Below are 12500 nucleotides of genomic sequence, written 5' to 3'. Positions count from 1 at the left end.
TGACGTAAGACGCACTTGAATGAGTGTTTTCAAGAGTGAATTAGATAAGAGTGTTTCTTCTGCTCTGACAACTAATTTTCGCGAGAACGGGTATTCTAAAAATAGACTCATTTGTGACTATGCTCGGGTAGACTGTTCACAGTCCCCTATTTTCCCGTTTGATCTTCGAGATCGAGCACAAACTGCCGTTATCTTTGTTTTTTTTTTTACAGCGAGCGCAAGCTGGGGAGAGCGACATAACTACCGAGTGGGTGGGGGAATTCCGGGAAGTAGATGGGTTACGGCGGGAAAATTTTTTTTTTGATCCCGACGATGAAAGGGGAAAAAAGGGGAATGTGAACAGTCTAATGCTGGGGAGCCCACCCTAACCCCTTATTCCAAAATGGCACCATTTAAGTATTCTTTTCTTTGCTTGGGAATTCGCCCTTGCTGCCTCGTTCAAGGTTAAATAATCCTTTGAATTTTCAGCTTAAGGAGGCTCGACATAGGTTTTCCTTTTTTCAAAGAAATAAACATATTCTCCCCTTAGATATAGTCAGGGTAATCATATCAAGATGGAATCTGGCCAGGATATTAAGTATACATTATACATTTCTCACCTCACATTTTCCTTCAAAATACCGTTACCATGGCAACGATATAAGGCATTTCTTTGAGCCTTAAAATCAGAATAAATTGTGTTTTTTGAGAAAACGGGAGGGTGAAATCTTCCCATACAGCGTCATCTGATAATGTTAGAAATAATCTCTAATAGAGCGATTTTCGATTGAGTGTTGAAAGTAATTAGCGAACTGCTTTGGTTTTGCATTACTTCACTCAGTGATTGGTTCAAAGTTCTCGCGCCACTTTTCAACCAATCAGAAGTGAAACCAAAACCTACGGCTTCGTGTAATTACTTCGAGCTTTGATTGGTTTACTGGATTGTCTCCGTCCTTTTTGATTAGTCAAAGTAATTACTTATTTAAACTTTAAAAAAAATGTTAGCTCAGTTTTACACAAAAATCGGTTTTTTGAAATAGGTCTCTAACTTTTTTTTCACCTACGGAATTTTTTTAAATTTAAAAGAAAAAAAATTCAAATTAAGTTAAGTTAACATGCAAAAAATAAAAAATATATTTACTGTCTGGAAGCAGATATACAAACGAGTAAAGTTGCAAAATGAAGAAAAATGAAGGGGTTACAAGAACAGCATTTACGCATGCGTCACCCGCTCATTCGAGTCCACACACGAGTGGAGCTACAGGCCAACACAAACAGATTTAAGTGACCATCAAATCGTTTGTGCAAAATTTTCGTAGTTTCCGTGAATAGGACATGTATGTTTATATTCGTTCTAGAAAGGTGAGCGAAATCAGCGGTATTTCTTTATTTCCGGTGAACCATTAAGAATCGTGAATTGCGTGTGTGGCTTACGCGCGCGCGCTCGGCTGAAAACCCTTTCGAGCCTCCGAGGCCACAAGGGCTAATTTCCAAGCAAACAAAAGAATACTAAAATCGCGGCAATTTTGGAATTAGTTGTATGCCATAAGAACAGTCTTATTTAATTCACTCTTGGTCTGAAAATCTAATAATACATTCATAATTAATTGTACACTTCTCATGGAGGGGTTTTCAGACCAATGGATCAACAGAACAGAAGAGCATCTTTTGAGATCTCAACTAGCCTGGAGGCAAACCAGTTGGCTTTACAGCGGTTATCAGTCACACGCGCCCCTAAACGACATTTTTTCTCATATCGAAAGTAAAATTTAGCTGGACGTCAATCAAATGTTTCCATAACAATAGTCCTGTTCTCATTTGTCATGGAAACATTTGATTGACGTCCACGTGAAATTCACTTTCGAAATATGAAAAATGTCATTGAGGGGCAAGTGTGACTCATGATAACCGCTGTAAGTGCAGCCAGGAAGTGCCAGGATCAAGGAGTGGTCAGGACAGGTCTTGAATCCGGTATGTCTGGACCTCAATGCAAGCCTCTTAACCAATGGTCTTTCTGGTCTGGATAGGGTAGGGTGGAGCACCTCGCATAGGACCTCGAGTCCTGTTCGTGCTCCTTCCCTCTGGGCAGGTTTGCCCAGTAGAAGAGACAAACCAGATGTCTCGTAAAACGAAAACAATGGGCGGCACTGCCTCCTATAATCAGTTTAAAGAAATAATTACATATATAACCTTCAATTCTTTGCGAACCTCTTATGTTCCCAGTCAAGGTGTAAGATTTTAAGTTCGCTCTCGTTAAAATTGTGATAATAGATAATTATGGAAGGCAATATTTATGAGCTTAAATTGTGATGTATCAGGGTGATGATAGCTGAAATCGGATGATTCGGCATCAGCTGTGAAACCTGATTTGCAATACATTTTTCTGACTGTCGTAGTTAAGCTGACAAAGCAATAAAACGTTACTGACTACTTCGCCCGCATTATACGACGTGATAAATTTTCGCAGCCTCTAATGTTCATGTCTGCCTCCTCTTCAAAGCGAGTTTAATTACATATGAATGAAAACCAAAACTTCGCACCTAGACTCGCTTTGAAGAGGAGGCAGACATGAAAGTAGTAAGAGCCGTATCCACCACTCCCTCTCACCACCACCCCCCAGGAAAAAACGGTTACAGGAAAGGGAATAGGCATGTTTTCATGTATGATACCTTCTTATGTACTTTAGCAGACTTGAGCATCACAACACTTCCAGCATGGCGAACAACCGAGATGGAAATGCCAGTTCTTTTGTCGGGGCAAGATTACGAATAAAAACTGGCGAAGGCGAATACGAGGGGACGGTGCACACTATTGACGCGGTGAAACGAAAGCTTACGTTGACTAAAGGTAAGCAATTTAGTTCATTTTCGTGCAAGCCCATTGTACTTCTAATTCTTTTCCATTGTTATCGAAAAACGAATCACCCTGACGTATGCGATATCTTGGATTTTCTCCAAAATCTACCAGAAGTCGCATTTCCACCATGTTCAAGTTGAGTGCTTACTATGTTATCTTTTGTTGCACAGTGGTGAGACCCCTGGTCTTCACCATTATCACTTGGGATCAATGAATCGGTTACGTTTGTCCTGTTCCCAGATTATGAAGTAGTATGTTATTATCGACATCTACATCTACGTTTTCAGCACTCGGCAAAGTCCTTTTTTGAGTTATGGATGTTTTTGCTGACGTGACCTCATCTATCATAAACCTTTTGACAGACGTAACGCCAATCCGGCCACTTCTGTTGGAGAGAACAGGACAGTTACAACACAGGGGACTGCATCCCCTACTCTTCCCGAATAGTGTGTGGGTTCTTGGACATCCCACGGGGAACTGGGCAAGATTTCCGCACAGGTCCCTACTTCATTATGCATACACTCCTTTGTTTCAAGAAAACAATAGCGATAACAATAGAAGTCCTTTGGGACTGTGGCGCTTTGTTCTTTCTTTTTAGGGTTTTTTTTTAAGTCTATATGGACTTTAAAAAAGTCGGTCGAACTTCTGTCTGAAATACGGAAAATCGAACAGTTTTTCCTGCAATTTCGGCACTTTTCCTGAATTTTACCCATTTTTCAGTTTTAGAATAAGCGCAAGAAGTGGAGTTTCAAGCAATCGTTGTAATAGGGTTCAGATTCGCAAACATAACAAACAAACCAAATAAAAGTACTGTCATAAGAAATTTAATGGCTACCTGCTCTTTTTATCGTGAAATTCTTCTTCCTGTCTGCTTAAAAATTCGCCGAGACACTGCAAAGTGTATATTTTCTTCCTTTCCTGTATTTAGGATCACGAACGGTGCATTTAGAGCGATTTTGCGATTTATCGCTCTTTGTAGAGATCGGCAATATGCTCAATGATACCTCCAAGTAAATAGCTTTGGTAGAGATCCATGGATGTTCCCGTACGAGGCATACTTCGTTTCACTCCCAATCATGTCTTTTCAATGCCCTGCTGTGGGTTCGTTTGTCTGGGTCGACGAAGTTTAGGCGATGGTTAACTGCGGTGAGATGATGTTAGCCCTTGTCTTGTAGGCAGTTGTAAACTCTCCGGCCACAGGTAGCTAGGGCTAATATTTTTTCAAGGAAAGTTTACGGTCAGAAAATTAATATGTGTTCTGGCGGATTGATGGCTATCCATTGCAGTTTTTTCTTAAGCATCGCGAAACAGATCCATCTCCCGATGCGGCACTTTGCCAACTGCCGGACTGCGTTTTCACACAGGTTTTGGACACGGAAGACGAAAGTAAATTGTTTTCTTTTCACCACTCTGTGCACAACTCTGGAAAGGCTATAAAGCAGGGACAATTTCCAAATGATCAAATCTCCCTTTGCTGTGACCCTTTTACTTCGGTAGCCATCTTGATTTTTACGAAGACACAAGTTTGCTTCAAAAGAAGGGAAATATGAAACGATTCTAATTGCAATGAACTCATGCATGAAAGTTTCCTATGAAAGATGCACCAATCAGACTTTAAGCGTGGTATACTCTTCCATGCAGTGAACTTATAAGTGTGCCGCACGCACGGGGCATGAAGGAAAAGCAGGTCACAGTTCACAGCAATACTGGAAAACCTAAAACTATCACAGGGACATTAAACCTAAACAGTGCCTTAAGTCGTAATTAGGGTTACGGTTAGCATTATTAAAGGGATGGGTTGTTTCAAGAGTAGTAAAACAGGGATCTCTTAACGGTAACCTACAAGTGTAAGTTCGATTGTAGGTGCTCGGCGCGGCACGTGTATATAATTACGCATCATTGTTATGTAAATAGTCAGCCAGAATTCAAAATAAATATCATTTTCAAGGTGTGAATTAGCAACTTGACACGTTAGCTCAGTGGTAAAGAACAGGGACAAGTAATCCAGAGGTTTACAGTGGGTCGGAGTTCAAGGCAAGCTGCGACATATCGTGGAATAAAATGTAAAAGCCGAGCGGGATCTGGAAATAAAAACAAGACGAAGGGATAGAAAGGGCAAAGCTGGGACAAAAACGAGTAACTGTGTGGGCGATGAAGGGAAAGAAGAGAGAGAGGGAGGGAGGGAAAAAATGAGATCCGTTTTTATTCATCCCGTAAGTACAAATTACCCATGTATATATTCGGTTCTCTTGGGTATACGTATTGTTCTACAAAACAATAGCGGGAATGAATAATTAATTTCTTCTGCATGCATAATGAAGTAGGGACCTGTACGGAAATCATTCCGGGAACTGTATGAACGTCCAGGATATTTTTAAGAGGGGGCCTACGGTTATTATCTTTATCCTTGTCCGAAATTATGAAGGCAGCACTTTCTCCTCAGGTATTTTAAGATCCTGAGCGTTGATCCAGCTGAGTTTCGAACCCCAACCTCCCATTTGACAGCCTTGTGGTCAACTAACTGAGCCACCTTCATCATCTTTGAGATCCTCATTAGCATTACTAATAATTATTGAGGAAATGATATATGTATGAAATGGATCATATACGAACTGTGGATATGAAATTAAGTGAAGCTATTATGATCCTCGCAGTTATGAACACAATTTTTGCAATTGCATTTACTAGAGAAGCCTGAAAAATTCAGGACTTCAACAGGGTTTGAGCTGTGACCTTGCGATACCAGTGTGATGCTCTAACCATCTAAGCTATGAAGCCATTGACGTTGGTAGCTGGTCATTTGTGGGTTCTAATGTTCCTGTGAGGAATGAATTCATCAACGATGAAATGATACTGTATATGAAATGGATCATATATGAATTGCAGATATGAAATCAAGTAGAGCTATGATCCTCGCAGTTATCAACGCAATTTTTGCAATTGCGTAGAGAAGCCTGAAAAATTCAGGACTTCAACGGGGTTTGAACCCATGACCTTGCAATACATGTACCTCGCAATACCAGTAGACTGCCTGCTGGTCATGTTCCGGAGAGTCCTCTAGCCTTAACACATACAATCGACAGAGTTCTTCATAATGTGATTTGTTTGGGTGAGCAGCATTTTGGAGTGATCAATTTCTCCCCCTGGCGACGTAATGGGCCACCCAATTTTAGTTTTCTCCACAACTGGTTCTCCTGGACGACAGATTCGAGGTCTTTCTGTTGTTTTGATAGCCGCGTATTCACTGGTGCCCAAGATAAGGTGGACTGGCAGGTGAGGTTTGGAATCACTGTCGTCCATATGGACTCCCTGGAGGTGAACGTACAATTCAATCATCTTCTTGAAATTTGGATTGTCAACCATAAGTAACTCCTTTCATTCCACTTTAGTGACATCAACCTTTAACTCTGTGCTGCTATCTACTGCTTGTACAGTAATTGATGAAAGCTCCAATTGCGGTGTTGTAGACCCAAGCAAATATGTCTGACTTCTCAGGTACATGTGCGTCTAGGAATCTTGTCCAATAGTGCTTCTGAGGGGTAAGAGCTCCCGGCTCCAGTGTCGAGGAGTGCCAGACACAGAATTCCCGCTACTTTCACTTTGACAATCGGGTAAACCACACATTCTTTGTTACCGGTAGCAGTTGCAGTGAAAAGTGGATCTCCCTGGGTGCAGATAGATGTATGGTGTCTTTTACCACATTTCTGGCATCTTGACCTACTCGTGCAATCTGCCGCACAGTGCTTAGTTCCAGTGTAATTGAAGCACATTCCCTTTTGCGCCAGAAATCTGTTCTCGTTGCTACCATCTTCCCCCAATGATTTGATATCTCTCCATTTTTTTAGAGCTAAAACTAGATGAGGTAAATCCCATTCTTCACCCTGCTTCACCTCTAACAAAATCAACCTTAATCCCTTTAAGTTTGTCGAGGATTAACACTCCTTGCCATCCCATTTACTCACTCTAATTTGCCCAGAGTTTCCAGCGATTGTAGGTTGTACAATAAGGTCTTGTAGAAGGCGTTCACCCTCTTTGGATCGGGCCTTGTAATGACGGGGAGCTCCAAAATGTTGGGGACATAGGCGTTGATAATTTCACTGGTTTTGCCATATTCTCCCTTGAGTATGCTCTTCCCTCTCACATAGCCTTTGCTGTTGAGCGGCAATCCATTGATTCCAGCCCTTACTTTCAATTCCATGAGCTCTTTAAAATACGCGAACTTTGTGACAGGCTTTAAAGTTGCAGAATCGATTTCTGCTTCAAACTTGTTCCAGAAAGGAAGCCAGTTTTCGAATAACCCATCAAACTTCATGACTTAAAGCTTTGGTAGCTTGGAGGCAGCTTTGGTAGCTTGAACATCATGGCTAGCTTCTTTTGTCTTTTGATATTCCAGCTGTTGTTCCAAGAGTTTGCGTTCTTGCTTTACTTTTTCCTCGTGTTTAGCCTGATTGAAAGCCATTTCCTGTTTATCGAATTCCACCTTCACTGCTGCTGAATTTTCTTTCTTGATTTTTGTTATTAAATTGCGTACCAATAAAACTTCCTTGTCGGCTGCGTTTAGGCATCCTTCAATCTCTTGGGACCATTCTGTTACAACTTCTTCAGATGTTCCGGCAGTGAATTTCTGTTCTGTGATGGATTCCTTTTAATTAACATGTGAATGGCCTTTATTTTGGACATGATTGAGTCCTCGTGTCTCGATATTGCGTCGATTTTATTTGATGTCATCAATTTGGTGTTCTTTTTCCGGGTGAAATCTAGCGTTTGAAGCTTCCCCTCTAGTTCCTTCAATTGCTTTTCCATCACTTTCTTTTAATCTCACAATTTGGCTCACCGATATTAAGTGGGTTAGAGTACGTAAAGCACAGATTCCAGATAGCAGATGCTCCCCCTTGTTTGAGCCTGAATGTACACAAACGCTCTGTTGCTTGTGCAAATCCCAGAAATTGTCGCAGATCTTTGCTCTTCTTCAAGCGAAAACAGTTTCCACTTGTCCCGTCGGAGGTGCCACTTGTGTTGGGAATGCCTCCAAAGTTATCCAACACTGTCACAATTTTAAGATGATTTATTGATCTCCCTCGTTTTACAAGATTCTCTCCCCTTCACTGAAACTCTCTCTTTTTTTTCTCTTTTACGCAGACAACTCCCCCTATTCTGATTTGTCGTGTACACTCTCGTGATTTCCGATCTGATTGTATTGTCAATAACGATTTGACCACAAGTTCTCAATTTACACATCACTTAACCCTTCAACACATTATTATCATAACGCCTAAACTATTGTCACGCAACTGACATGATTCAGACACAACCAGCCAATGATACAAAGCTAATGACATGAAAGTACAGCCTGTAAGACCAGAATTTTTCTCTTGCCTATTTGAAGGTCTTCATCACATTCATATTATTATTATTGTTATTATTATTATTATTATTATTATTATTATTATTATTATTATTATTATTATTATTATTATTATTATTATTATTATTATCATCGTTATTATATCGTCTGGTGTTAGGGCCTGATTACATGGTGAGTTTCACCCTGGGCTGAAATTTTGTTGCAATTACATGCTCAATTTCAGCCTGGGTGTAAAACGGAAATTTCCATGGGAAAATTTACTCAGATGCAAAGACACGATCTATTTGCATGCTCACGTTCCTTTTTCAGCCCGGGCTGAAAAAGTGATATCGATTACATGGATTTTTCAACCCATTTGCCTGGGCTGAAAATCCGAGCCCGGTTTCAGAAACCGGGCTAGGATTTTCAGCCTGGGCTGAAATGCATTGACTCCTGGAAGTAGATTTTACTCTGTCTAACACAAGACAATTTTACTCGTCATTAGGGGACAGTTTAGAAGTTAATGGGTTAGCAAGCTCTACATCCACTCCGAAACTATGTCCCTGTTAACCCACCCACTCCTGGACAGGGAATGAAATGCAGTAGGCATTACACCATCTAAGGGCCTGATTACATGGAGAATTTCAGCTGGGGTTCTGAAAGAAGTCCTCTTAAAATTAAAGTGGCGATTACATGGAGAAGGTTTCAGCCCGGGGTGAATTAAGTAACAGATCATACCAGACATGTGCTGTATTTCAGATATGCATCGTTTGCTATCATTATAGTCATCTCATGTCTTTTGTTAGTTGTTTGCTGTAGCACTGGGAGTAAGCTTCACGGTTTCCATCATTTCTTTGGTCATGAGCTGAATAACTGTAAGTAAGCAATGTTAAAATTTATCTTATTTATTATCCAACTGTTTTAGTTATTGTACAAAAACAAAACGCATGAAATGAGTACAAATCTCCCACAATATTGTACACTGTACATTATTTGTACACTTGGTTATTGTACGGTTTTGGTTTGACTAGTTTGGTTGCTGACTTTGCCCTGTACGCACAAATCTGTCACACATTCTTGTTTGGTTGCGATTCATTTCCTAATTTAAATTGAGTGCAAAAAGGTTGGAATATTTAGTTTATTAGATGTTTTGGTGTGTAGTATCGCTGAATATTGCTACTCATTGGGGCTGTTATTGAAGTTCTTGCCCTTTACTTTCATGAAAATAGGGGAGAACTATATTTTCTTCCTCATCCACTTGAATAGTGTGAACCTACGGGGAAACGGCCAGAGATTATATTTCACAAAAACCACACTATGGGCTATGGGGGCAATGCACTAACCAAATAAAGATGACACCTGCTTGAAACTTTGTTGCCATGCTCAAGAAAGTTTTTTTAAAAATTGAAACCTTTCATCAATCAATCTACCCTGGTCCCAGAGGTTTATCGTGATCCACGAGACAGCGGCAAAGCAACAAAGATGAGTCATGAAGCGGTGAGAGGAGAAAAACCTCTGGTTACCTTGGACTCAAATCTCACTTTCATGCAGATGCCAGGGTCAGGATCTGACCCTCAAGCTCAGATTGGTTGATATATTTTTCTTCTCACTGCTTCGCCACTCTCTCATCGCTCACGAAAAACCTCTGGGACCAGGGTATGATCGGTCCTGTCTTCAGTCCAGTCCTTCCTCAACAGGTCATGCAAAAACGTGACAAGCAAAATGATTTTTCCAAGAGCTTCACAACATCACATCAATTTTACTCATTTAGATCATTGGTGACCCCTATTTTTTAAAACACAAATCACTTAATACTCTTCTTACAATCTACAAAATGTGATCTAATGAAAAAAATCACAATGTCAGAAGTTATCTTTTTTTATAATTATTTTTCTTTCCTTGTTTTGTGAATTCCGGAGTTGGTTATGTTGCCGATAAAATCCGTTCTCAGGTTGAATCTGTTTTTACTTATGTTAAAGTGGTGATCCTAATTTAAAGCACCTATCAACCCCCCAAAAAGGATTGGAAACACCTTAAGTTTACCTTCCCTCAAGCTCTGTCTTACGCATCTCAACACATCTTCTTAATGTTTCGTATCATCTTATCGGTTTATGTACTCATACACTTATCCATTCAGCTTTAAAATAACAACTCAGTAAGGGAACAAAGAACTGTACTGTGCACTTACCTGTACTCGAACTAGGACCCTCCAAGGTGTATAGTTCTGTGTCTTCGCCACTACACTACGGCGACGAACACGCTCAACCCATCAACCTTCTTTTCATTGTTTACTTTTCTATTCATTGTACTTCAATTCATCTGAGTGCATATTCAACCCAGGAAAAATGAGGTAGTAAGAGTGCATATTCAACCCAGGTAAAAACGGATTCAACCTGAGTCCAGATTTGACCGACAACAGTTACAGCAGGTAGCACTTGCGCGGTGGCCTCATGGTTAGTGTTCTCGACACCGGATCGAGTGGTCTGGGTTCGGGGCCTGGCCGGGGACATTGTGTTGTGTTCTTGGGCAAGACACTTTACTCTCACGGTGCCTCTCTCCACCCAGGTGTATAAATGGGTACCGGCGTAATGCTGGGGGTAACCCTGCGATGGACTAGCATCCCATCCAAGGGGGAGTATAAAATACTCCTAGTCGCTTCATGCTACAGAAACCGGAGATAAGCGCCGGCCTGATGAGCCTTCTGGCTCGTAAGCAGAGACTTTACCTTGTTACTTGCGAAAACGCTCGTAGCGGATTAACTTTACTGTTTACAGCATCCCTAGCCGCATTCAGTTATCTAAAAATCCCACTCCTATGTTTCTTTGAACAGAAACCTTCACTCTAACATATTATTTTAATTTTAATTATGATTTTCAACAGATGAGCAAATAAGGCTACATCTCGTTCTGATCACCCATCTATGGAAATTAACTTAAAGGCATTTTTCCCTTGCCTTTTTCTCCGAAACAATTTCAGTGAATAAGCAATCTATGACCTAACTTCTGGCGAGAAACAAAACAAATTTCAATGTGGGAAGATTTTCACGTGAACATCCTTAAGTCAAGAAGATGAGAAGAAAAATGTTTCAACATGTTTCAATTTTTTCCTTACTTTTGACTCAGTTTCAGTTTAAGCTCAAATTATTTTCCAAGTGATTTTGATTGGTTTTTTTTTCATTAGTGGAGCTACTGGATGAACCAAAAGACAACAATACAAACAGCCAACCAACACGGTAGGCATATACCGGTAGTATTCCTTTGTTGCAAAGACTAGATTAAAGTCAGACTTTATGTTAACCCTAGCCTTTGACACCCAAACTGTCCTGGACCGGCCAGACTTAGTATTTTTCTTTGTCTAACACCAGACGATTTTATTCATCAATGGGGAACCCCTGGGAGTCAATGTGTTAATGTATTATGTGACAAATATTATTAATATGTTTTGGAGTTGTGCAATTATAGTGCCACATCTATCACGTACAGAATGTATAATGTTATAGGGACTTCTCTTCTCTTGTTAACATGGCTCTCAAAAGGACCAAACAAAAACTGTGATCTTACTGTACTTCTGTCCCAAAAGAGAAATACAACTTTGATGACCTTGCCAATGTTTGTGTGACCCAGGGCTTGAAATTAACTTTTTTGCTCAGGTGCCAGCTGGCGACTAATGGGGAAAATTTGGTCGCCAGATCATAAATTTTGGTCGCCAACTTTGCATGCGAGGAAAGTCATAATAATTATTATTAAATAGCACAAAAAAAACATAACAGCACGAGAAAAATCTCTAAAGCCATTGTTGTTTTTGGCTTAGTTTGGCGATGGTGTCCTTTAAGTTTATTTGAAATGGAGCAAAGCACAGTCCATGTTTTCCATAGCAAGGCAAACATGGGTCCTTTATCCTTGCTTTTCACCTCGATCTTCAAAATGTAGTTCTTTATTCTCCTACAGCTTGCGTGGCAAGCAACTTACCTTTATCGCGACTAAACGCAATACTACAATTACTCGGCCTAGGCCCCCACACAACCACAATGCTTGTACCAGTCTCCGAGATAAAATAAAAAGGGGCGGCTCGCATACGGTTGACAGTAGCCTCTAGAGTCAGAGGAATTGAACTTGGTTTCTTAACGTACTTTTCTACCGATATTTATCTCCATTTATTAATCACCTTGGGCAGTCAATTTTTCAGGTGTTTTCTTTCTAACAGAGGGGACAAGTTCTCCAACCCACTTTACGTTAAGGGTACAGGTTGCTTTTTGAAGGTTCCATGCAAATTTCAAACTCATTGTGCGATGTCCAGGTTCATTATCAATATGTTATCAAGC

At 40.4% G+C, this 12500-nt stretch overlaps 1 protein-coding gene across 2 annotated transcripts in view; it reads left to right on the top strand.

Annotated features, from left to right (window-relative positions):
- Positions 1-12500, top strand: part of LOC137999644 (uncharacterized) — a 67067-nt gene that overhangs the window by 30632 nt on the left and 23935 nt on the right. The window contains exons 1-3 of one of the 2 annotated variants that reach the window (XM_068845487.1): positions 2665-2826; positions 8986-9054; positions 11360-11411. In XM_068845487.1, coding sequence (XP_068701588.1) covers positions 2694-2826; positions 8986-9054; positions 11360-11411 — 254 coding nt within the window. In that variant the 5' untranslated portion in view covers positions 2665-2693. Of the gene's footprint in view, positions 1-2664; positions 2827-8985; positions 9055-11359; positions 11412-12500 lie in introns of those variants that run through there. The other variant, XM_068845488.1, reaches the window with a different exon arrangement.

This window comes from Montipora foliosa, chromosome 4 (genome assembly GCF_036669935.1).
Source record: "Montipora foliosa isolate CH-2021 chromosome 4, ASM3666993v2, whole genome shotgun sequence".
NCBI lineage: Eukaryota > Metazoa > Cnidaria > Anthozoa > Scleractinia > Acroporidae > Montipora > Montipora foliosa.
This window is presented reverse-complemented; position numbering and strand designations above follow the sequence as displayed.